Source organism: Doryrhamphus excisus, chromosome 10 (genome assembly GCF_030265055.1).
Source record: "Doryrhamphus excisus isolate RoL2022-K1 chromosome 10, RoL_Dexc_1.0, whole genome shotgun sequence".
Classification (NCBI taxonomy): Eukaryota; Metazoa; Chordata; class Actinopteri; order Syngnathiformes; family Syngnathidae; genus Doryrhamphus; species Doryrhamphus excisus.
The window spans coordinates 20,254,731-20,282,142 of NC_080475.1; the positions used below are offsets into that span (position 1 = coordinate 20,254,731).

General features: G+C 40.0%; 1 protein-coding gene across 1 annotated transcript; it reads left to right on the top strand.

Annotated features, from left to right (window-relative positions):
• Positions 1–14,002: 14,002 nt before the first annotated feature.
• LOC131136709 (protein Wnt-2b-A) lies at positions 14,003–24,743 on the top strand. The gene is made up of 5 exons (XM_058083887.1): positions 14,003–14,527; positions 16,988–17,208; positions 18,908–19,185; positions 20,529–20,793; positions 23,684–24,743. Exons 1-5 carry the CDS (start codon positions 14,358–14,360, stop codon positions 23,911–23,913), a joined length of 1,164 nt encoding a protein of 387 aa, XP_057939870.1. The 5' UTR covers positions 14,003–14,357; the 3' UTR covers positions 23,914–24,743.
• The last annotated feature ends 2,669 nt before the right edge of the window (positions 24,744–27,412 follow it).

Genomic DNA, 27,412 nt, shown 5'->3' on the forward strand with positions numbered 1-27,412 from the left:
CGCACAAACTCCACACAGAGATGGCCGAAGGTGGGGAAAGACAAAATAAGTATCCAAGAAGTTACCACTTCCACACAAAATAGGAGGAGAACTCATTCATTCATTCATTTTCTACTGTTTTTCCTCACAAAGGTCGCGGGGGTTCTGGAGCCTATCCCAGCTTTTTTCGGGGCGAGAGGCGGGATACACCCCCGGACTGGTGGCCAGCCAATCACAGGGCACATATAGACAAACAACCATTCACACTCACATTCATACCTATGGACAATTTGGAGTCGCTAATTAACCTAGCATGTTTTTTGTGGAATGTGGGAGGAAACCGGAGTACCCGGAAAAAAAACACACATGCACGGGGAAAACATGCAAACTCCACACAGAAATGTCCGAGGGTGGGGAAAGACAAAATAAGTAGCCAAAAAGTTACCACTTCCACACAACTCATTCATTCATTCATTTTCTACTAGGTGCTGGAGCCTATCCCAGCTGTCTTATTCGGGCGAGAGGCGTGGTCCACCCCGGACTGGTGGCCAGCCAATCACAGGGCACATATAGTAGACAAACAACCATTCACACTCACATTCATACCTATGGACAATTTGGAGTTGCTAATTAACCTAGCATATTTTTTGTGGAATGTGGGAGGAAACCGGAGTACCCGGAAAAAAAACCACACAAACTCCACACAGAGATGGCCGAAGGTGGGGAAAGACAAAATAAGTATCCAAGAAGTTACCACTTCCACACAAAATAGGAGGAGAACTCATTCATTCATTCATTTTCTACTGCTTTTCCTCACAAGGGTCGCGGGGGTGCTGGTGAGCCTATCCCAGCTTTTTTCGGGGCGAGAGGCGGGGTACACCCCCGGACTGGTGGCCAGCCAATCACAGGGCACATATAGACAAACAACCATTCACACTCACATTCATACCTATGGACAATTTGGAGTTGCTAATTAGCCTAGCATGTTTTTTGTGGAAAATCCACACATGCACGGGGAGAACATGCATGCCGAGGATGGAATTGAACTCGGGTCTGCTTGTTGTGAGGCCTGTGCGCTAACCACTCGACCACCGTGCAACCATGTAAAGTGCAATTCTGTTCAAATTAGGCTGTGCACTTTTATGAAAAAAAAACAAAAACAAATGAATGAATAAAAATAAAAATGGGTCATTATTCCATAGTCCAAATAGTTTTAAATTTTTGATAGGATCAAGGTCACCACTCTAAAAATGTCTAAAAATTGACATTTCATGTGGAAGGAACTAAAGTGATGAATTGACTTTTGGTGTGTAAATGGAGTCAGCGCATTAATTACTAATTACAGTATCTGTCCTGACAAGTCATGGAACACAGTTCGCACCTCAGTCGTCTGTCAGCCTCTTCTCTGTTGGTGCTTCCATGCTGTGTTCTCCGCAAGCTGTCTTCAAGCCAGAGAAAGAACATCTGTCAGGCTGTATCAGTATTCCACCTGGATGCTGCTGATAAGCTGCTCACCGGCTGATAGCTAGAATAAATATGAAGACCACCATGTTATGTATAAAAGGCTAAAATGACACACGGGATATTTTTCATGTCGCATCCATCCATCAATCAATCAATCAGTGGGCTCAATTTCAGCAAACTTGGCTGCAAGTTTGCGGTCTTGTTGATTGTTTTATGAACGTGTGTCACAGGCATCAACACAATGTAATCAGCGGTATTCCGCACACAAGGCAAAACGATAAGAGGCCATAAGAGGCCAAAGTCAGAAAAGGGCAGCCCACCCATTATAACATAAGGAGGGCAGATGTACATACACAGGGATCCTTACAGACGACCAGGTCTGGTGTTACCGTTCTCATTGTTGTCGCCCCCCCCCCCGCTTTGCTAATCTCTCAGTATTCTTTTGTTCCGCTCCGAGAGAGCGTATGTGTGGCGGATCTCATGGGAGCGGGTAAAGTATAAATCTACAACACAACTGACATCTCGAATTATCTGGTTCCCATTTGCGGCTCTTCTTCTTCTTCTCTTGGTTTACTTTTCATTTTCACTTTCAGCTGACGCCGGCAAAGCAAAGCCAAGTCAAGTCCGTTGTGTTGAAAAGCGAATTGGATATTAAGTCAAAAACAAATAAAACAAACGTCTAAATAAGTGAAATAAGCCGCCTTCCCAAGAAAAAAAAAAAACAACATGATAGGAGCTATATGGAGGGGTAGGATTTAATAAGCTTTGCTTCTTCCTACTCCTTTTGGACATGTGGAACTGGGAACTGATTATGGGATGCACTCAATTGTAATTTGATTACATAATGGGTACCGTAGTAATTTCATTTTTTTTTGTTTGTTTTTTTAATTCTAATTTTTTATCCTAATAAAAATTAGGATATTAGAATATTAGAAAATTAAAATTATTTATATACATTTTTTATTAATTTTAATTTTAATTTTAATTTTAATTTTAATTTTAATTTTAATTTTAATTTTAATTTTAATTTTAATTTTAATTTTAATTTTAATTTTATATTCTAATATCCAAATTTTTATCAGGATAAAAATAACAATTTAAAAAATTATTTTTTAATTTTAATTTTAATTTTAATTTTAATTTTAATTTTAATTTTAATTTTAATTTTAATTTTAATTTTAATTTTAATTTTAATTTTAATTTTAATTTCTAATATTCCAATTTTCTAATATCCTAATTTTTATTAGGATAAAAATTACAATTAATTAGGATAAAATTACAAAATTACAATTAAAAAAACAAAAAAACAACTTAAATTATATTAGGAAAGCAGGAAGTGAACAAATGTAACAGTTACTGATTGTAAAAGTACCAGACGGAGGGGTAGGATTTAATAAGCTTTGCTTCTTCCTACTCCTTTCGGACATGTGGAACTGGAAACTGATTATGGGATGCACTCAATTGGAATCTGATGCATGTTCAAATGAAATAAAACCATTACATTAGGTACACTTGCACAGTCGCACAACGTCGGCATCGAGCATCCCGCATGTATGTATGGCTGACATAAGTGTGCAAAAATATTACACATCTTGCAATCTTAAAGTTGTTTCATAATGAACACGGTGCATTTCACAAGACAGCGGGCACGGTTGTGCATCAGTCACTGATAGTGTTATATATTATTATTTTTTTCATCTGCTTGCTTCGGCTGGTTTGGCTGGTATGAAGTCAGTTGGAAAACTACTTGTGGTGCTTTTGAGACAAAAAATAACAAAAATTGCGAACCATTGAGTTATAACAACAAGTCAAATTTGAAGTCAAATTTTAAATGAACCGGGAGCCCGTGCAAGTTGCCTCGGTTGAACGGGTGCAAAAACCAGGAAAAATGAGTCCCATGAGTGATGTCATGCCTACCTTCATCCACGTCTTTCTAGGGTATGTTAGTCAGATTTCCAAAGATGGACCGTCTATCACAAGTCAAAAGAAAGTCAGAAAGCAAACACATGGGCAACATTTCACTCTTGACAGTCCAGGAAAGGAGCTCACCTGCAGCCAAGGACATGCCAGACTTTGCTGGGGCGTTTCAACTGGCCACAACACAACAATACTTAAAGGATGGTGTCAAATATGCGGGTTTTCAGCAAGAAAAGTTCTCCTTTTAATTTGAAAAATTTCAAACTCTGTTCAAGTCTTATTGAACTTTAAAATGGTCTTTCATCGAGAAACATTAGCCCGGATCATTCCTGTTAATTCAGTCAAAAGATCTGTTCATTTTGTTAATTTGGGTCATTTCGTTAATTTTGGTCATTTCGTTCATTTTGGTCATTTCGGTCATTCCGTTCATTTTCTGTCAGCCACGTCGAGTCAGTCCGTTCACTCATGTTCACGTTCATTCCGTTCGTTGTAGCCAACCCGTTAGTCGGGTTAGCATTAGCTTGGATCATTCCGGTTCATTCAGTATAAAGATCCGTTCATTTCGTTTATTTCGTTTATTTCGTTCATTTCGGTCATTTGGGTCATTTCGTTCATTTCGGTCATTCCGTTAATTTCTTTCATTTTGTTCATTTCGTTCATTCGGTCAGCCGTTGCGAGTCAGTCCGTTCACTCATGTTCACGTTCGTTCCGTCCGTTGTAGCCAACCCGCTAGTCCGGTTAGCATTAGCTCGGATCATTCCGGTTCATTCAGTAAAAAGATCCGTTCATTTCGCTCATTTTGTTCATTTCGGTCAGTTCGTTCATTTGGGTCATTTCGTTCATTTCGTTTATTTCGTTCATTTCGTTCATTCGGTCAGCCGTGTCGAGTCAGTCCGTTCACTCATGTTCACATTCATTCCGTCCGATGTAGCCAACACGTTAGTCCGGTTAGCATTAGCTCGGATCATTCCGGTTCATTCAGTAAAAAGATCCGTTCATTTCGTTTATTTCGTTCATTTCGGTCATTTCGTTCATTTAGTTCATTTCGGTCATTTTGTTCATTCGGTCAGCCGTGTCGAGTCAGTCCGTTCACTCATGTTCACGTTCGTTCCGTCCGTTTTAGCCAACCCGCTAGTCCAGTTAGCATTAGCTCGGATCATTCCGGTTCATTCAGTAAAAAGATCCGTTCATTTGGTTCATTTTGTTCATTTCGTTCATTCAGTCATTTCGTTCATTTCGGTCATTTCGGTCTTTTTGGTAATTTCGTTCATTTCGGTCATTTCGTTCATTTCTTTCATTCGTTCAGCCGTGTCGAGTCAGTCCGTTCACTCATGTTCACGTTCATTCCGTCCGTTGAAGCCAACCCGCTAGTCCGGTTAGCATTAGCTCGAATCATTCCCGTTAATTCAGTAAAAAGATCAGTTCATTTCGTTCATTTCGTTCATTTTGTTCATTTTGTTCATTTCGTTCATTTCGGTCATTTCGTTCATTTTGGTCAATTGGTCGTTGTGACCCCCCCCCCCCCCGTGAGATTTGGACGGTCTCCAGAAAACAAGCCGCTTGAACATTCCCACTTCCATTCATTTATGGGAATCAGAAGCAAATGACACCCTTGGAGGTTCTGCAAAGAGCCGACTTGTCAGTCACACTTAAGTGTTGCACAACCATCGTTCACTATGGTCTACCAACACAATAAGTTATTGAAGTACTGCCTATCCCACCCAGCCTCAAATCAAGACAGATTGCGTTCTCCGAGATTTAACATAGCAGGAAATTGAAGCCTAGCAAGATATTCACAGGGCTTCAGACATGCCTCCTGGCCTCGGAGAAACGCACAAGATGAGCCAGCTTTGACCTCACTGACATTGAAAGCATAAGAACACAACTCCCCAGAAAATTTCAGAATCTTTTAAAAATGATCTCAGGGAAGAAGTACATTTGAAACACTTCTATGCTAGGACTACGTTATGCTAGCCATAGCATTTCAGTATGTGGGATCAAACTATGGAATGGATTGAGTAAGGGAATCAAACAATGCACAACGATGAGCCAATTCAAGAAACAATACAAGCAGTTGATGTTTGCTAAATACAAGGATGAAGAGTCTTGAACCAGTCATGATGTGCTATATATATCACTATATTGACACGCACTATGGTACACATTATGGCATTGGATGCTCATATCACCGAGTACTTCGGTACGTGATTAAAATCAAAATTATTTATATAAATTATTCATTAATTTTAATTTAATTTTTAATCACGTACCGAAGCATGAGGTGATATGACCATACATTGATATAATGGGTACCATAGTAATTTAAGTCTTTTTTGTTTGTTTTTTGAATTTTAATTAATAAAATTAATTAAATTAGGATATTAGAATATTACAAAATTAAAATTAATATTAATATTAAAAGTATTTATTAATAAATAATTTATATAAATATTTTTTATTTTATATTCTAATATTCTAATATCCAAATTTTTATTAGGATAAAAATTAAAATTAAAAAAAGAAAAAAAAACAAACTTAAATTATATTACGAAAGCAGGAAGTGAACAAATGTAACTGTAACAAATGTTACTGATTGTAAAAGTACCAGATGGAGGAGTTTTTTTTAGTTTTTTTTTCCTAATATACATATATATACACATATATATATATTTCCTAATATAATTTAATATTTTAAATTATTTTTTAAATGATTATTTTTATTTTTTTTATTTTGGTATGGATCAGATTCCAATTGAGTGCATCAAATAATCAGTTCCCAGTTCCACATGTCCAAAAGGAGTAGGAAGAAGCAAAGCTTATTAAATCCTACCCCTCCATCTGGTACTTTTACAATCAGTAACTGTTACATTTGTTCACTTCCTGCTTTCCATAATACAGTTTAAGGTTTATTTTGTTTTTTTTTCCTAATATACATATACATATATACATATTTCCTAATATAATTTAATTTTTTAAATTATGTTTTAAATTATTCTTTTAATTATTATTATTTTTTTGGTATGGATCAGATTCCAATTGAGTGCATCAAATAATCAGTTCCCAGTTCCACATGTCCAAAAGGAGTAGGAAGAAGCAAAGCTTATTAAATCCTACCCCTCCATCTGGTACTTTTACAATCAGCAACTGTTACATTTGTTCACTTCCTGCTTTCCATAATACAATTTAGTTTTTTTTTTTTTTTTTTTTTTAAATAATGCACCTCGTACCGAAGTACAAAGTGATATGAGCATCCAATGCCATAATGGGTACCATAGTGCGTGTCAATATAGTGATATATATAGCACATCATGACTGGTTCAAGACTCTTCATCCTTGTATTTAGCAAACATCTGTATTATGAGGACAAAGGCAAATATAACAAATATGTTGTTGTTGTTCGATTGTGCCAACTAGTCTTTATCTGAGCCCCTCCATATCGACTCCGTTGGCACTAGAGGTACAAGGACCCGAGGGGGTGACCACCATGCAAGAGTGCTATATACCTCCCAGTGTGTTTGTGTGTGCGCGCATGTTTGTGCGCTTAAACCTCATTTGATTTTTATACGCTTGTGGCTAACAGGAGCCAGATGTGGCGACCTCCAGGGGGGGCTTACCATCGAAACAAGCATTTATTTCTCTTTTGCGCTCATTTTAATGAGATGTGTGAGTCCTGCGTATGCTTACAATATATAATACATGCAGTAAATGTAAGAAAGAAGACAAATTAAAGGTCAAAAAGATGGTATGACTTTGCGTTTTTTGCACCGTTTTGGCAAAAAGAGGACAAGGAGCTCCGTGATTGAATCGTATAACTTTGAATGAAAAGGGTGTCGGGCTGAAGACTCGCAGATCTTTGGATAGTGGACATAAAAATTCCGCGCATAAAAGTAAAATCTCTGAATAATAGCGCTGTGACCGCGGCGTCTTTATCATCAAATAAAACGTTGTTTTCGGGCTTGTACAACGGCACAAGAGTAGCAGAAAGCAAACGAGCAGAATTGAAGCAGAAGTGAAGCGAGAGTATTAATTTGAAGCAAATGTGTCTGAGCTGGCGCCCGGTCAAAGATGGGCCATGGTCCCAGTTGGCTTTCACTTCAAAGGCCCCGACCACCCCTTCTCGAGAGCACCTGTAGTCGGTTAAAACCTGCTCTCATCATTCAGGCCAGTGAAGGACCGGTGTGTCAGGGTATCGAACTTCACACCAGATAGCCTGTCCGTTGTCACGACAAGATTCAATCCCGAGACTTGTGAAGCCTCCCAAGGAAATGGGACAGGATGCTTGACTTGGCTCGGTGACGGTGTCAATGTGAGTGTGAATGGTTGTGGACTCGAGTCTATTCTAGGCTCGGAGGTGTGGACTCGAGTCTCAGTCGCGTGACTCGAGTCAGACTCGAGTCACATTTTTGATGACTTTGAAGTGGACAACATCATCGACAACTTGCAACTCGATTTGGACGTTGACATCAGTGACTCGGGGACTTGACTTGGACTTTAGACTGTTGAAGTTTTTCGTGAACTTTGAATAAAATATGTCTCCGTTATCTGTACTCCAAGTATTCAACTAATATTTCCCTTTATTGAGTTCATTTATTAATATCCAATCAGGCTTTAGAACAAACATTTATCTGCACTGACTAAAATCCCAAATGCTAAGTCAGACTGAGTCTGATTTATTTTATTTAAAGAAATCAAATAATAGAAAATGCATTTATTGATCAAAAGTTGCTATATTTATTTATTTATATTTGTTTATATTCATTATATTTATTTATTTATTATATATATTATATATTTATTGATTTATTATCCCGCTATATGTGTACTGTGTATGTGTGTCAGTGCATCACATTTCATTATTAATATGTATTAATATTATCAATATTTATCAATATTTATTAATATTATTTATTTATCATCTCGCTATATGTGTACTGTGTATGTGTGTCAGTGCATCACATTTCATTATTAATATGTATTAATATTATCAATAATTATCAATATTTATTAATATTTATTAATATTATTTATTTATCATCTCGCTATATGTGTACTGTGTATGTGTGTCAGTGCATCACATTTCATTATTTATATTTATTAATATTTATTTATTATGTATTATATATATTATATATTTATTAATTTATTATCCCGCTATATGTGTACTGTGTATGTGTGTCAGGTTTCATTATTAATATTTATTAATATATATTAATATTTATTAATATTTATACTATTTATTAATATTTATTGTGTATATTATATATTTATTTATTTATTATCCCGCTATATAGGTACTGTGTATGTGTGCCAGTGCATCACATTTCATTATTAATATTTATTTACATTTATTTACATTTATTAATATTTATTAATATTTATTAATATTTATTAATATTTATTAATATTTATTAATATTTATTTATATTTATTTATATTTATTTATATTTATTTATATTTATTTATATTTATTATGTATTATATATTTATTGATTTATTATCCCGCTATATGTGTACTGTGTATGTGTGTCAGTGATCTGTAAGACTTATTATTTATCTGGCTCATCCCTACTGAAATGTAAATGAAATAAATGCATAATTTCTTTTGTAGCATTTAGCAATTAAACTTGGTGAGTGACAGACAACAATTAATCAATTAATTAAATCAATTAATTAACAGCGCTTTAACAATACAGGTTTTGGATCCCAGAACTTTACACCAAAATTAAGGGGAACATTGTTGAAGATGTTGGACAATTGGACAATCCCCCAACGTATGGGGTATTAGCGTAAAGTATTTTGCATTCAGTCATATCACAGTACATTTCAGTAGTACAGTAGTACATTGTATTTGTCCTAAAAATACGTTGGAAATGTGAATAACAGCCGTGGAGTTAACACATATGCTAGCGCACACAGATTATTTTGGTCTCCGTGTCTCCCCGAGTGTTGAAGAGTGTGTCTTCAATGTCGGAGGTGTTTTAAACGTCACAGAGGCAACCATGTCCGAGGTATCCCTTTGATCCCTTACGTATCACCTGCTCCATGTGTGTGTCAATGCCAATTCTCGGAATTTGTCAAGCGTGGCAACATCCTCCGGTGACCCTACGTCAATTTTTTATTACAGGAAGACTTCGTAGAAGAATCGTATTATAATTGTCTTCATGTTTGGGAGCATTTTTCCATGGTGATATAGCATCTGACAACACACCTCAACACCTCCTCTGAGAGCCGGCCAATCATTCCAGAAGTTTCTGGACTTTCAGGCCGGCTGAGAGTCAGCGGATCTAAAGTTACTCAATAATAAATTATCACAGATCTGTTGTTCCTCGTTCACTCGCACGTTCAGGCTCATCTGTCCCCGGCCGACGGCGTATTTTTAGGCTTTGTGTTGCGCTCTGACCTTTTGTCGCTGGATATTCAGTCCCTCGGATGTAGTCCGGTTCTTTTTGCCTCGTAGCTATTTAACGCAGAATCGTAGTTATTCGATTTATGATCAAAGACATAAAAGATTTTGGCTGGAAATATAGAAGAGAACATTCTCTTGATGGTTGTGCTGCTGCCAGTGGGGAAGACAGTTGGCTTGATGGAAGAGGTTTAAAGTATCGCCCGATGACACTAGAGTTAGTTCACATCACTTCAAATGTACAGTAACTCAGTATATATATATATGCATCATAAGTTACATGCACGAAAATGTGTGTGTGAGGTTTCCCCCGTTTTTTGTTTTTTTTTGCAGAAAAGTGCATTAGAAGCAAGTTGAAAAAAAACTGGAAAAAACGACATACCAACCCCATACGTATTTTTATAAAAAAAATTTGGGCATTTTATGCCATTTTTGGGTGCTCCTGGGGCCCCTGTTGAGTGTGTGTGAGGTTTCCCCTGTTTTTTCCACCAGAAAAGTGCATTAGAAGCAAGTTGAAAAAAACAGAAAAAAACTACATACGTGATGTTTTTTGTCAAAAATTGACGCCCTAAAATTTTGGCATTTTATGCCATTTTTGGGTGCTCCTGGGGCCCCTGTTGAGTGTATGTGAGTTTCCCCCTGTTTTTTCCACCAGAAAAGTGCATTAGAAGCAAGTTGAAAAAAACTGAAAAATAGTTTTTTTTTTGTCAAAAATTGACGCTCTAAAATGTTGGCATTTTATGCCATTTTTGGGTGCTCCTGGGGCCCCTGTTGAGTGTGTGTGAGGTTTCCCCTGTTTTTTTCACCAGAAAAGTGCATTAGAAGCAAGTTGAAAAAAACTGAAAAAAACGACATACTTATGTTTTTTGTCAAAAATTGACGTCCTAAAATTTTGGCATTTTATGCCATTTTTGGGTGCTCCTGGGGCCCCTGTTGAGTGTGTGTGAGGTTTCCCCTGTTTTTTGAGCAGAAAAGTGCATTAGAAGCAAGTTGAAAAAAACTGAAATAAACGACATACTAACCCCCTTATGTTTTTTGTCAAAAATTGACGCCCTAAAATTTTGGCAGTTTATGCCATTTTTGGGTGTGAGTGTGAGTGAGTGTGTGTGAGGTTTCCCCAGTTTTGTTCACCAGAAAAGTGCATTAGAAGCAAGTCGAAGCAAGTTAGAAGCTCAAATAGCGCTAAATATTTGATAGTCAAGTGCATGAAACATTTTTTTTTTCATGCACTCCATCTTATACAAAACTTTATTAGTGCATCTAATAAAGCTCTCCATCTCACCCTGTTTTGATTTGTATGTTTTGACTCATGTCTATTTGAGTACCCGAAAAAGCCATAAATTAAATATGTTACTAATATTATTATGTACTGTATGAGTCAGTCCTGTGCTGGCATGGCCCATGGCTCTATCGCCAAAAAAAGCCAAAGGACCAGAATACACACTGAGCTCATCCCTGGACTGTCTGACTGGGGACAGCCCTTGGTTTAATAACCCCATGGGGCACCTGACTGGGTCATTAGTCCAGTGCCTGAGTCACCTTTCTATTCTCTAAAATCACATTTCGGAAATAAGTCATGACAATGTATCAAGCGTATTTTAATCATTTTTACATTTAGGGCTCTAATTTTGTGGCGCAGCGCAAATTGGCGCAGCGCAAAGTGGCGCAGCGCAAGGTGGCAAGAGCGCGGTCCAGCCCACGTAGTGGTAATTCGGTCCAGCGCACCACTGCGCAGCCAATTTGCAGCCAATTTGGTAGACTAGACTGTGCCAAGATGGATGTGGCGGCGCACCAAGGGAGGTGTCCACAATTTCAGCTTGGCACCGTGATAATTTCGTGAAAAAAACAGCGTGTCAAAGGTGCGTTGAAAACTCGCTAGCTCCGACCTGGTCTATTCTCGGCGCAGGTGAAGCGCACCCAGGGGGGCGGGGGGTGTCCACAATTTCAGCTTGGCACCGTGCTAATTTCGTGAAAAAACAGCGTGTCAAAGGTGCGTTGAAAACTCGCTAGCTCCGACCTGGTCTATTCTCGGCACAGGTGAAGCGCACCCAGGGGGGCGGGGGGTGTCCACAATTTCAGCTTGGCACCGTGATAATTTCGTGACAAAACAGCGTGTCAAAGGTGCGTTGAAAACTCGCTAGCTCCGACCTGGTCTATTCTCGGCGCAGGTGAAGCGCACCCTGGGGGGTGTCCACAATTTAAGCTTGGCACCGTGATAATTTTGTGAAAAAAAAAACAGCGTGCCAAAGGTGCATTGAAAACTCGCCAGCTGCGACCTGGTCTATTCCCGGCGCAGGTGAAGCGCACCCTGTACAGTGGTAAATTGACTAACATGCGCACATTTCAGTGGAAAAAAAACAACGACAGCAACCACTATGTAATGTCAGCGTCTGAAACAGCAGTACATTTTTATATTTATTGTCCCGTCACATCTGATGTCCGATCAAAGACGTCACCCGACAGCGGCTGAAATTATGACGCCAACCGGGGCCGACTCTATACTATACAATGCTAACTCGCAAACTAGAGAGCTAGCGACCTAAACGGTAGCCTTCAAGTTATTTCCTTTCAACTTAAATAGCCAAAAACTTACCACTTCCACACGGATAGGGAGGATAACTATTAACAGTTATTTAACCTTTAACATGAACATGAATCAAACGTAATCATTTTTTCTGGGTACATGATACCATACAGCATCCATATCAAACTAACATTAAACTTTCATATCAAGGCGGGGGCCTCAAAGTAGTGTCCTGTGCGCCACATTTGGCCTGCGGGCCGTGTGTTTGAGACACATGCTAACTCGCAAACTAGAGGGCTAGCGACCTAAACGGTAGCCTTCAAGTTATTTCCTTTCAACTTAAATAGCCAAAAACTTACCACTTCCACACGGATAGGGAGGATAACTATTAACAGTTATTTAACCTTTAACATGAACATGAATCAAACGTAATAATTTTTTCTGGGTACATGATACCATACAGCATCCATATCAAACTTGCGCGGGCCGCACTGACATTAAACTTTCATATCAAGGCGGGGGCCTCAAAGTAGTGTCCTGTGCGCCACATTTGGCCTGCGGGCCGTGTGTTTGAGACACATGCTAACTCGCAAACTAGAGGGCTAGCGACCTAAACGGTAGCCTTCAAGTTATTTCCTTTCAACTTAAATAGCCAAAAACTTACCACTTCCACACGGATAGGGAGGATAACTATTAACAGTTATTTAACCTTTAACATGAACATTAATCAAACGTAATAATTTTTTCTGGGTACATGATACCATACAGCATCCATATCAAACTTGCGCGGGGCCGCACTGACATTAAACTTTCATATCAAGGCGGGGGCCTCAAACTAGTGTCCTGCGCGCCACATTTGGCCCGCGGGCCATGTGTTTGAGACACATGCTAACTCGCAAACTAGAGAGCTAGCGACCTAAACGGTAGCCTTCAAGTTATTTCCTTTCAACTTAAATAGCCAAAAACTTACCACTTCCACACGGATAGGGAGGATAACTATTAACAGTTATTTAACCTTTAACATGAACATGAATCAAACGTAATCATTTTTTCTGGGTACATGATACCATACAGCGTCCATATCAAACTTGCGCGGGGCCGCACTAACATTAAACTTTCAAACTAGTGTCCGCGTGTTTGAGACCCTTGCTCTTGAGGGTTTCACCATTGAAGAAGAAGCTGTAGAAGCTGCACTTAGAGCTTAACTTTCATGTCTTTTCCACGCAAAAACGGGTTCCTGTGCCTGCGTCTGCCGCTGAGAATGCAGGGAAAGTGCTCATCTATCATTCAGAATGTAGCTTGCCAAATTCTAAGCCGTAGCATCATTCCGTCCAGGGCGTCATTATTATTATTATTATTATTATTACTAGTACTACTGCTACTACTACTATTACTAAACTGACAACACTTATATTACATATCCACTCTGGTAATATCAAGTGTCGCAATTGGCATTGAAACCCAATGGAAAGGAAAGTGAAATTTATTGACTTGTACTGTGTTGTTTTACTGGGCCATTACTGGGCCAAAGGCATTTCATTGCACACACACACACACACACACACACACACGCAAATCCCTCTTCAAGATCTCCCTCAGAGTCAAACCCCATAACCTCCAATGGGCGTCAGCAAGGTGCCCTCCTTCCCCCACCTCCCTTTTTCCCCTCCCTCTTTCTCCCCCTCGCTTTCCTACTCTTGTCAGTGTGTCCACTACACAGATAAAGGACCGCTTGCGTCCGAGCATCAACTGCAGCTCAACTCAACTCGTCTTTATTTCATTTTTAAAACGCCGTCATCCCTTTTTCGGATTTTATTTATTTGCCTTTGAACAAAGCCGAGATCAGGATAGGCGCTCTGGGAAAGACGCAAAGTGATCCCACTCAGGTGTGGTGTGTTCAGGTGAAGCTGATGGCACCAAAGACGCGCTCCTGACGTACCTCAAAACGCGCAACATGGATCCCAACGTTGGATAACAACTGCTTTTCTACTCTTTCATCCCACCACGTTGTACCTCATAAGCGTATTCTTAATTACAAGCATTTTGTGTTGGTAGAAGGAAAAAAAAATAATGTTGGCTTTGGACGGGATTCTAAGAGCAAGGCCGGACCGCATTCAGAGTTGTGGATCCCGAGGACTTATATCCAAGTCGCGTCAGAACCCTTGTGCCGGATCAAGGATTTACTGTGTGTGTGTTTTGTTGCTGTTGCTGGTCACCCCAAGAGTGGATTCATCATGGTGGTGAGTCTCCATCCGTCACTCAAACTCGTCTGGTTTACCCTGAAATGATGTATCGGAGGAATGATACTTAGATAAGCAGATGGTAGGGTTACTAAGTACTATGATTAGAGTCGTTAATTGTATGAGGTAATTACAGCTAAGATAAATGAGGTTGGAAAAAGATAATAAGATATATTGTGTTTGCATAGCGTTGTCTTGGTGTTACTTTGTTGGTCTGCCATAATATTAGAGCAGTAAACTTAATTTATGTGGGTGATGTTCATGTTGAGCTGGAACTGGCATTGAAGTAGTTATTAATTTGCAGAAAAAACCCACACATGCATATCCACGCATATTTAAAACACAATTAAACACAATAAAAAACAGAGTTTCACCAAGTGAAAATCTGTCCGTGTTGGTGCAGTATACAGTAGAGCTGATATAAAAAAAAATCACAATAAGCTTGTTCACACCAAAAATATAAGTGGTCATTATAGTGTCGTGTAGCTGACTCGCAAAGGACTGATTCCCACTCAGCGACTGTAGGTGTCTAAGGTGTGCTTTTTTTTGGACCAGGGTTGTTTGTTAGTTTGTTTGTCTTTTTTTCCGAGCAAAAAAACCCAACAAAATAAAAAAAATATATACAAATGAGATACACACAAATCAGCACAATCAAAACCACAACAAAAAAGAAATAATATATAACACATTGAAAGCTCGAAATGGAGTGGTAAGCTTAAAAAATAAAATAAAATAAAATAAAATAAAATAAAATAAAATAAAATAAAATAAAATAAAATAAAATAAAATAAAATAAAATAAAATAAAATAAAATTAAATAAAATTAAATAAAATTAAATAAAATTAAATAAAATTAAATTAAATTAAATTAAATTAAATTAAATTAAATAAAATTAAATAAAATTAAATTAAATCCCACCCCAATATCTATAGGGTAATTCAATGGAAACCAAAAGCAGCTTTTATTTTTTCCCCCCTTTCTTCCTAGTGATACCTCACCATTTATTAATATTTATACATGTGAAGGGATTTCTAATACCAGTAATACAATAGTAATACAAATACTTCAATGATACACAGTCAATACCAGCAATGACAAAATGAACACCACCAAGATAAGGAGCCTAGATTTGTTGTGTAATGTTGTGATTGTAATGTATTGCATGTAAGTCTATAATTGTACAGTATATGACGGGCATCATAACTTATGAATCAATTAATTTTGCTGAGTATGTGGAATCGATATTTAATTTGTCATGTCTTAAAGAAATTGAGGCAATATTGATTGCACTGCTTGGCTATAACCAGCAGAGGCACTGTTGAGTCAGTCTAAACCAGAAAAAGATGATGTCAGTTACGGGTGATTTTGTGGGCGAATCAGGCAACCGTGAATTGCGCAAGATAACATCGCAGCCAATGAAAAAAACGTCTCCACGACGTAGCACATAAGCTTCCTGTTTTAGGCGCATGGATGCTGATTTACAACCCAATAAATGAAGGATGAGTTGCTGCTTGGTTTGTCCTTCCCTTTGATGAGCACTTCTTCCTTTACCCTAATCCCTCTCATGGGGGGGGGGGTACTGAGCCGCATAGTCTCCATCCTTTCTCTCGTAAAACATGGCCACACAGCCACAGACTTCTCGATGACCCGCAGAGGCGCTGGCAGCACTCATACACACCCACACAATTATCACCTTCAGATGTTACGGCGGAAACGTCATGTTTCATGTCTGTTTTATTAGGGCAGTGAGAAAAATTGTAAGTAACGTGTGGGAGTGAAAAGACAAGGTTATTCAAGGTCTTTTCCTCTGATTTGTGACGGCAATATTTCGAGTGTTGGAACATTTAAACACTCATCCAGGTGCAGAGAGGTTAAGTGCTTATTTATTTGCAGAGCCACCCTCAGCTCCTATTCAAATACAGTAAACCTCGGATATATCGGACTCGGATATATCGGAAATTCGCTCACAACGGACGGATAAAAAAGAACCGATTTTTCTGTAATGCATTTCCAATAAAAATTCATTGCATATATCGGATTTTTTATAACGGATTTCGCCTATTTCGGACAAAATCTCCAGTCCCGTTCCAATGCATTTCCATGAAATTTCCCTCGCATATATCGGATGGCCGCATCGTGGCGCTCCGATTCGCCGAATCGTGACAGGCCGCTATACGACGTCATTTGCAGCGTCCAGGTACATTGGAAACATAGTCAAGGAAGTGCCTTTTTATAACGGATAAAATCCCATTTACGCATATACCGGATATAAATCCGATATATGCGTAAAACGGACATTTTCCGGTATACGCATATAACGGATTTCGCTTATATCGGACAAAACCAGTGGGAACAATTGAATCCGATATATCCGAGGTTTACTGTACTTTCAACTGTTAAGGACACTTTGTCACCTACTCGCAATCAACGATTTTGTACTTTTTTTTTTTTTAAATAAGGTACATTGGTGCACTGGGTGCCCGCGTGATTTGTGACAACATCCCAGCATTGGTGAACAAGCAGCGGCAACTCTGTCAGCGCCACCCAGACATCATGCAGGCCATCGGCGAGGGCACCAAGGAGTGGATCAGAGAGTGCCAGCACCAGTTCAGACATCATCGCTGGAACTGCAGCACGCTGGAACGGGATCATTCTGTGTTTGGGCGGGTCTTGCTGAGAAGTAAGTTAAGTTTACTTCACTTTATGTACTTTCAAACAAAGCTTCGGAAACAGCATAGTATCCATATTACGCAACTTTCATATCATGCTCTGCTTAGTGAATGAATGAATTTGACCGCCAAGATGGAGGATTAGTATATACTCAAGTTAATAGTCACTAGATGATATGATATGCTAACAATAGCAGCTATGATTACATTCAGTGCTTTACTAAAAATATCCGGTCCATCCATCCATTTTTTATGCCGCTTATCCTGGAACCTATCCCAGCTGACTTTGACCGAGAGGTGGGGTACACCCCAGACTGGTGGATTGGCCAGCCAATCACATGGCACATATAGACAAACAACCATTCACACTCACATTCATACCTATGGACAATTTGGAGTGGCTAATTAACCTAGCATGTTTTTGGAATGTGGGAGGAAACCGGAGTACCCGGTGAAAACCCACGCATGCACAAGGAGAACATGCAAACAGAGACGGACGAGGGTGGAATCGAACTCGGTGAGGCCTGCGCGCTAACCACTTGTCCCCTGTGCAGCTGTGATTCTTTAAGCCTTATATATTTATATTTAGTCCTACCAAAATACATTTTTAATTTGAGTCTGGACGAGGGTGGAATCGAACTGGGGTCTCCTAGCTGTGAGTCCTGCGTGCTAACCACTTGTTCCCCGTGCAGCTGTATGTGATTCTTTAAGCCTTATACATTAATAGTCCCACCAAAATACATTTTTAATTTGAGTCTGGACAAGGGTGGAATCGAACTCGGGTCTCCTTGCTGTGAGGCCTGCGTGCTAACCACTTTTCCCCCGTGCAGCTGTATGTGATTCTTTAAGCCTTATACATTGATAGTCCCACCAAAATACATTTTTAATTTGAGTATGGACAAGGGTGGAATCGAACTCGGGTCTCCTTGCTGTGAGGCCTGCGTGCTAACCACTTGTCCCCCGTGCAGCTGTATGTGATTCTTTAAGCCTTATACATTGATAGTCCCACCAAAATACATTTTTAATTTGAGTCTGGACGAGGGTGGAATCGAACTGGGGTCTCCTAGCTGCGAGGCCTGCATGCTAACCACTTGTCCCACGTGCAGCTGTCTGTGATTCTTTAAGCCTTACACATTGATAGTCCCACCAAAATACATTTTTAATTTGAGTATGGACAAGGGTGGAATCGAACTCGGGTCTCCTAGCTGCGAGGCCTGCATGCAAACCACTTGTCCCCCGTGCAGCTGTCTGTGATTCTTTAAGCCTTATACATTGATAGTCCCACCAAAATACATTTTTAATTTGAATCTGAATTCAAAGAAAATTCCAAGAGTCTGGAAATAGTCCTTTGTGCTTCCTCTTCTTCTTTTTTTTGTGCTTCCTCTTCTAAAAGTTGGTGATCCTTCAGAGGTGAATAACGATAGACCAAATCGCCAATTAACCTAGCATGTTTTTGGAATGTGGGAGGAAACCGGAGTACTTGGAAAAACACAGGGAGAACATGCAAATAGAGATGCCTAAACCGAGATTCGAACACGGGTCTTCATGATCTCCTGACTGTGAGGGCAACATGCTAAGCACTGTGCGTCCCACATTTGGTCATCTGCTTCTCTTTCTCGTCATTTGCTCTTGTGTTAGATCCCGAATAAGCGCCATGAACAGGAAATGAATGATACTGTCTAACGTGTCTTCTATTTGGTTGTGTTTCAGGCAGCCGTGAAGCAGCGTTCGTCTACGCCATCTCCTCCGCCGGGGTGGTGTACGCGCTTACTCGCGCCTGCAGCCAAGGGGAGCTGAAGATGTGTAACTGTGACCCGCACAAGCGAGGACGACACAAGGATGAGCGAGGAGAATTTGACTGGGGAGGATGTAGTGACAATATCAACTACGGGATCAGGTTCGCCAAAGCCTTCATAGACGCCAAAGAGAGGACGGTACGGGATGCACGGGCGCTCATGAACCTGCACAATAACCGCTGCGGCAGAACGGTGAGTGTGTGACTGCGGTGACCTTACAATGAAATCCACGTAGCACATATTTAAGACCAGCCATTACGTTGTATTATTCAGGACTACATACTACATACTCATAGTCCCATAGACCGACTGAACACTAGGGATCAGTTACGGATAATGCATCCAGATATTGGTGGCTTCTTTGGGCTGTGCTGACACCGGACTGTTACCAGGAATATGGAGGCTGATTGCCACGGGATTATTCTGCTGAGGAGAAGCGCGATACGTACCAAAGTTGGCGCTGGAGGTCTCTATCTAGTGACTGGTTCGCTAGCTGTTAGCTACAGGCCATTTGAGGCTGTGGCTATATTTGGCTGCCTGTACTAACTCAGGAGAGGTGACCGTGACTTGAATCTTATTCGCCTAACTACGACATCAGATATCGTAAAATCTGTCTGCGATTCATTCACTCATTCGTTCATTTTCTACCGCTTATTTTCACGAGGGTCGCTGGAGCCTATCCCAACTGTCTTCGACCCCGGACTGGTGGCCAGCCAATCACAGGGCACATATAGACAAACAACCATTCACACTCACATTCATACCTATGGACAATTTGGAGTGGCTAATTAACCTAGCATGTTTTTGGAATGTGGGAGGAAACCAGAGTATCCGAAGAAAACCCACGCATGCACGGGGAGAAAATGCAAACACAGATAGCCGAGGGTGGAATCGAACTTGGGTCTCCTAGCTGTGAGGCCTGCGCGCTAACCACTCATCCACCGTGCAGCTGTCTGTGATTCTTTAAGCCTTATACATTGATAGTTCCACCAAAATACATTTTTAATTTGAGTCTGGACAAGGGTGGAATTGAACTCGGGTCTCCTAGCTGTGAGGCCTGCGCGCTAACCACTCATCAACCGTGCAGCTGTCTGTGATTCTTTAAGCCTTATACATTGATAGTTCCACCAAAATACATTTTTAATTTGAGTCTGATCACCACCTGAAAAGGTGAATAATTAAAATTCAAATAATTAACTATTTTTTAAAATAATTAATAAATAATAAATAATAATTTTTTGAATAATTAAAAGTATTTTTAGATGCTAATGGCGTGGCAAACATGACACGCTGTGTCAAACTGGCTGATTCCTCTTCATGTTTTCAAAAAAATCCATAGAGGAGTACCTCAAGGTTCAATGTTGGGACCAATTTCATTTACTATTTATGTCAGTAACTTATACTACATCTCTTCTCGGATTAGTTCCATCCTACTCTGTTCTCTGCTTCAGAAATCAAGGAACTCCCAAGTCCCACAGTCTTCCAACAATTTACCATTTAAATTTGAAATTTAATTAAAAATTTTATGTGTTTAGGCAGTCAAGCGTTTCATGAAGCTGGAGTGCAAATGTCACGGTGTGAGCGGTTCATGCACACTACGGACATGCTGGATGGCCATGTCGGACTTCAGGAAGACCGGCGACTACCTGAGGAGGAAATACAATGGAGCCATTGAGGTGACAATGAACCAAGACGGCACAGGCTTCACCGTCGCGAATAAAGCCTTCCGCAAAGCCACCAAAAACGACCTGGTCTACTTTGAGAACTCGCCGGATTACTGTCTTCAGGACAAGTCGGCAGGTAAACTGAAGCGCCCCTTGCTGATAGATGAGCCCCCTGTGTGTTATGTGTGTATGTTAATGTGTTTGTGTCAGTGTGGGTGTCAATCATGACGGTCAGATAACACAGTCTGTGTCAGTGGAAGCTAATATCCTTATAGCCTTGGGGACGTGGGTATTCTGTGACCACCTGACCTCTGTTAAGTGTTTTAGAACACAAACACACACCTACACACACTCCAGGATGTGAAATGTGTTGCTCAACCATCACCTAATGAACTTAATTATGATGGCCTCTGATTGGATTAAATACTAAAGCAATTTTTAGGGATCGATATCACTGCACTTTTTTGATCGGCTTCATCTCCATCACTCCATCCATCCTCCCCTTCTTTGTGGGAGTGGAATTCACCGCCTGGGGACAACAAGCAGCTTATTTAAAAAGTCTCTCTCGCTCTCTGGGTGTCTGAACTAAGCATAGCTGGAGGGCAAAATGGACCTTAGAGTACGAGAGCCTGTCTGTTACGCTCCGCTGTCCATTTAGCCGTCACACACACAGTGTGGCTTCAAAGGGAGCGGTGGCTTGGGAAAGGCGGTGTAAGTATAGGCTCCTCTACCAACAGCACATAGCTCTGGATGAGTCTCTGTTGTTCTATGGCCAGCTTGTTGTGATAGGTGGCAGTTCAAACATGGAGCATCTCAGTCATAGAGCGGCAGTAATCTGGACCAGAATGACATTCACAAATATATATATATATATACATATACATACAGTGGTATGAAGTATGGCCACCCATGGTCATTTTCAAGATTTTCCTTTAGAAATTTTGAGATCGGCCATTTCAGTGAAATATATCATATAGCAGACCAACGCAGTGATAAATGAAGTTTATAGGATTAACAGAAAATGTGCAATAATTTTCTTGGATGCAGAGATGAGGACCCAATTGCATTTAAAAATGTAATTACTGGAGATGCAACGCAGCAGCACAACGCACTAGCATGGCCAAACTTAAAAACGACAATGACCCAACAAGCTAAAAGACCGCGCATCTGAATTAAATAGACATCACAGAAAATAGGAAACGATAATTGAAAGCAACGGAAAACAGAACAGAGCAACAGAGGAAGTGAATACAAAATAAGGGCATGAAAAGAGGAAAACTAAGAGCTGAGAACATTCACAATTTTTTTTAAATTTATTTCTTTTATTCAAAATTTTGTCTGGCTGCCATCATTAATTTCGATGGGTTTAATCTGTAAATAAAAAACAAACAATTGAGTACCATTTTATTGTAAACTGTAAACACTCAACAACTCAATTGGAGTATTTGTCTTATTCCATGAAGTCATCATAAAACAGGCGTGCTACGTACGTAAGAATTTTGTTAATTTTCAGTTAGCAGTAACCTGCATTGAGTGGCCGCAACATTAGGTACACAGCAGCACAAGAGCGGCATCAAGCATCAAGACCGCGGGCACGATCGTGCATCAGTCGCTGACTGACGGTGTTTTGTTTTTTGCCGTCTGTTTTCTTCGGCTGGTTTGACTGGTGATCTAAGTCAGTTAGAAAACTGCTTGTAGTACTGAACGCGGTTGAGATTATTTCCCCGTTTGCCATGTTTGTATGAATCCCCGACTTCACACAGCTCATTAAAAATAATCAAGGATCACTTATACATGCCGAGCGCTGTGCAGACACTCAACAACTCAATTGGGGTATTTGTCTTATTCCATGAAGTCATCATAAAACAGGCATGCTACGTAAAAAACAATTTTGTTTTTTTTTAATTTTCAGTTAGCAGTAACCTGCAGCGAGTGGCCGCAACATTAGGTACACAGCAGCACAAGAGCGGCATCAAGCATCCTGCATGTATGGCTTGACATAACATGGCGTGCTAAAATATTCCACCCCTCTCGATACGTCGCAGTATGCACCTTGCAATCTTAAACTTGTTTTTCACAAGACCGCGGGCACGATCGTGCATCAGTCGCTGACTGACGGTGTTTTGTTTTTTTGCCGTCTGTTTTCTTCGGCTGGTTTGACTGGTGACATAAAGTCAGTTGGAAAACTGCTCGTAGTACTGAACGCGGTTGAGATTATTTCCCCGTTTGCCATGTTTGTATGAATCCCCAACTTCACACAGCTCATTAAAAATGAATCGAGGATCACTTACATGCCGAGCGCTGTGCAGACACTCAACAACTCAATTGGGGTATTTGTCTTATTCTATGAAGTCATCATAAAACAGGCGTGCTACGTAAAAAACTATTTTGTTTTTTTAAATTTTCAGTTAGCAGTAAACTGCAGTGAGTGGCCGCAACATTAGGTACGCAGCAGCACAACAGCGGCATCAAGCGTCCTTGCATGTGTGGCTTGACATAAGCGTGCTAAAATATTCCACCCCTCTCGATACGTCGCAGTATGCACCTTGCAATCTTAAACTTGTTTCGTAATGAACGCGGTGTATTTCACAAGACCGCGGGCACAATCGCGCATCAGTCACAGTCATCAGTGTTTTGTTTTTTGCTGTCTGCTTGCTTCGGTTGGTTTAACTGGTGATATAAAGTCAGTTGGAAAACTGCTTGTAGTACTGAGTAGTCGTAGTAGTAGTAGTAGTAGTAGTAGTACGCGGTTGAGATTATTTCCCTGTTTACTATGTTTGTATGAAGGATCACTTACACACATACACAGTACACATGTAAGGTGAGTAATAAACAATACATATAGCAACTTCTGATTGATCCATGTTAATTTCAGACTTAAAATCATCTAGATTTAAGCCTCGCCCATTTCAGGTAAAACCACACCCACTTCAGGTTTATGCCCCACCCTGCCTACAGCTAGTAGTGTACTCATCCCTACTTGTACCTGACTATTTTTTTCTACCTAATTATTCCAAACTATACAGGTTCCTTTGGCACTGCCGGGCGGGTCTGCAACAAGACATCACGCAGCACAGATGGATGCGAGGTCATGTGCTGTGGGCGGGGCTACGACACCACCAGAGTCAAACAAGTCAACAAGTGCGAGTGCAAATTCAAATGGTGCTGCGCCGTGGAGTGCAAGGACTGTGAGGAGGATGTGGATATACACACGTGCAAGGCTCCCAAACGAGCTGAATGGTTGGACAAGACCTGAGATCACGCCCCCTTCCCGAGACGGAACCCCAACCCTTCCCCCTTTGCAGGCCATCCTGTGGAAAAATGGCATTCTGGGAAAGTGTGTCTGAAAGCACTCTGCATCTTTGCCATCCCTTGCCCCCGTCTGGGTTCATCCTTGCATGGCTTATGTACCTGTTTGTGTCAAAGTGTTAGAATCCCGTGTCCGCCAGTATTGGTAAATGCCCATTAGTAGTGTGAACTACTGGGACCAGAGGATGAACAGTGGAAGAGTTGAATCTTGAGGCTGAGAAGGATCGGATTCAATGTTTCAAGTCATTTGGAATTTTTTTTGTAGCGTGTCGTTCTGGGTTCGAAATGGTTTGATTTCATAATTCTTTAAAGACTTTAAATGAGCCCTCAAACCAGTATTATAACAACATCCTGCAGTATACTCACATACAATAGGTTCCTTTGTTTTTATGGGAGGGGAAGTACATTTTTACACAGAAAGAAATGTTGGTTGTAGACTTGCTGCACTTTGACCAGCGGACACTGAAGATAAAGATGTCAAAACCAAATCCTTGAGGATGAAGGAAAACATGGAGATGGACGCTAGTTGACGTATAAACGGACAGATAAGTCATTGGAACTTTGGGTTGCGACTGTAACAAAAATTGGAAAGCTTTTTAAATGATTTATTTAAATATTATGAATTGTCGACAAGAGGAGCGTGCTCTTGTTCCAGTGGCATTGCAGAGAAGACGAAGCGAGAAGATGGAGCAGTCGCTCACACAGTAACCAAAAGTCAGATTTCACTTATTTGTTCTTGAGCTTGCTTGTATAACATTGTGTACTATATTGCCTTATCCAAACAGATGTTCATATGAAATATATGGTTAGAATGACATCGGAATCTTGTGTTTTTCATTTGTACAAACAAATGTAACATCTAAGAAAGATGCAGAGACTTTGCAGACCTGTGGTTTTCAGAGTGCGAAGCGAGAAAAGACAGCAGGGGATGTGGTGGGGGGAGCTTGAAAAAAATAACAAAACACATACTCTTAAAAACTTCAATCTCGGTATGTTAAATGCTAAATGAATGTATTTTTAATTGGATACAGTCTGGGTCAAAACCAAGACTTTAAATACAAAAACTAAGCAATTTCATGTTTTGCAATTTGTCCCGTTATTCTACCAAAATGAACCCAACTGTGATCTTAAAGGGATAGTTTGGATTTTTTGACATTAAGTTGTATCATAAGTCCCACTTTGTGTCCTGAGCTATGAGTTCTGGTTGGATTTCGGTGCGTATCAAAAGCACAAAAGCATAATACATTTGCATCACACAAAAAAAAATTCGAAAAAAATCAGACCTTACAAATCACTTGTTGAAAGAATTTGATACAACGGCAGAGAAAATAATTAATAATAAATAATTAATTAACAAATAATAAATAATGAGGTCTGATTTTTTCCAGTAGGCATTTTTGTGATGCAAATAATAATAATAATAATAATACATTTTATTTGTATAGCGCTTTTCAAAATACTCAGACACTTTACAGAAGAATGGAGTTGAATAAAAGCAAGTAAACAGAGTAAAAGATACATTAAAATACAACATTCATTCGTTAATACACAGTTAAAACATGAGTAAAAGCGGGGCGGGGCACATCAGTCAGGTATAAAAAGTTAGACATTAAAAACAGATTTAAAATGTTTGATGCTTTTGAAGGCATATTGTTTTGAGAAGCCAAACTCTTTACTTAACTGTCCCCAGCAACGAGCTGCAACTACTTTCCTCAGCACCCAAATCCCACCAAAATCTCAAAAACCTGGTGTCATCTGGGGTTTATAACTCCGAAATATTGTATTTACTGATCTGATTCGGTTTTTGGGTCTTTTTTATGTCCGTAAGGAATAATACAACAATGCATCTCAATAACAAAGGCTGATTCTGAGTGTCGTAACAGTCCAATGGAGGGAAGTGTTTGATTAAAGGCCCTACCTAAACCCCCGCTGGCCTCATTCCATGCCTCGCTATGTGACATTCCAGGTGGGTTCCAGTCTAATGACAAGATGGTCATAATTACCAGGGGTTGTTGATAGCTACCGATTGGACGTGGTCGTGCCACAGAGACCCCAGTGTGGGCTTCTGCGAGGGTTACATTTAATCAAAGACTTCTTGGCCAGCTTATCAAAGTGAATACTTTCCAGCAATCTTCCCTGTTTCGGCCTAGTTGCTTTCCCAGACCAAAAGTCCAACACATGCCCGTTTATAGTACACTATTATGAGGCGAACACAAAGACTGGACAAGGAATCTCCTTTAGATTGAGGCTAATATAAATATATGAAAAATTAACAGTTTCTCCACATCGTAATTTGTCTGAATATCAGAGCTACAAAAAGTTATGCACCGATTGTGCAGATTTGTTTTATTTTAGTGTTACAGAGTCCACCTAAAGATGAAAAAAAGGCTTGCGTAATAGCGAAGTGACCATGAAACGCATTTTTAACTGATGCCAGTGAAAGGATTTGCAGCCAATGTAAAGAGGATGTTGTAGTTTTGGGTCTTTCCCTCATACAATGTATTTTTAATACGGAAGTTCTCGAGAGCGCGAGGGAGTGTGACCAATCACAGCGCAGCGGGCCTAACTGGAGGCGGATATGGGATGGAGTAAATTAAAAAGGACCATTTGGGTAGGAAGCAGGAAGTCAATGGAAAATACTACATCAGAAAGAGGTGCAGAATCTGGAAGATCTAGAAAGGTTTCTGTGGGGGGTAGCTGCTTTATACGAGTCCACTACTCAATACAAAGCGCCAAAAATTAGCATAATAGGCTGGATTGTTATGCTAATGTACGCCGTGCAGTGTGAAGCAAGCCGAGTACTTCATGTTTTGCTTGATTTTTATCTTTATGTATTCTTCTATAAAGAAAAACCTTAAACTGTATTATGGAAAGCAGGAAGTGAACAAATGTAACAGTTAAGCTTTGCTTCTTCCTACTCCTTTTGGACATGTGGAACTGGGAACTGATTATGGGATGTACTCAATTGTAATCTGATGCATGTTCAAATGAAATAAAACCATTACCATTACCATAAATACCATAAATACCAATAACAATATGATCTGCGCTCTCAAAAGAACTACTGATTGTAGTTCCCTGAACTCAGAACAGAGTTCGGTAAGACAGTATTCAAGTACACCGCTCCTTCTGCATGGAACAATTTGCAAGGTTGCCAAGCTGGGGAGCCAGGACCATTGAAACGCACTGCCTGGAAGACACTGGAGAAAGAGTCCTCGACTAAGAGTCCTAACCCAGGACAAGGTTGTCCATACATGCAGCAAAAACCCAGAGGAGTAACCCAGGATCTCCCAGTCCGTGCAGTCCGTCAGTTTAAGGGTAGGATATAATCAGGTGCAGGTGCACCCAGTAGTCCCTGCTCCCGCTGGGGGGAGTCCTGGTGGGAACTTTACACAGATTGTGTACAACACAACTGCTGTCATGTATTTCTACTTTCTTTTAAAGGT

What these genes read in the sequence shown, in the direction of transcription:
- LOC131136709 (XM_058083887.1), top strand. Translation starts at nt 14,358, where the DNA reads ATGTTGGCTTTGGACGGGATTCTAAGAGCAAGGCCGGACCGCATTCAG. An exon ending in AGAGTGGATTCATCATGGTG is followed by an intron (nt 14,528 to 16,987) that starts GTGAGTCTCCAT and finishes TTTTTAAATAAG; the next exon opens with GTACATTGGTGCACTGGGTG. An exon ending in TGGGCGGGTCTTGCTGAGAA is followed by an intron (nt 17,209 to 18,907) that starts GTAAGTTAAGTT and finishes GTTGTGTTTCAG; the next exon opens with GCAGCCGTGAAGCAGCGTTC.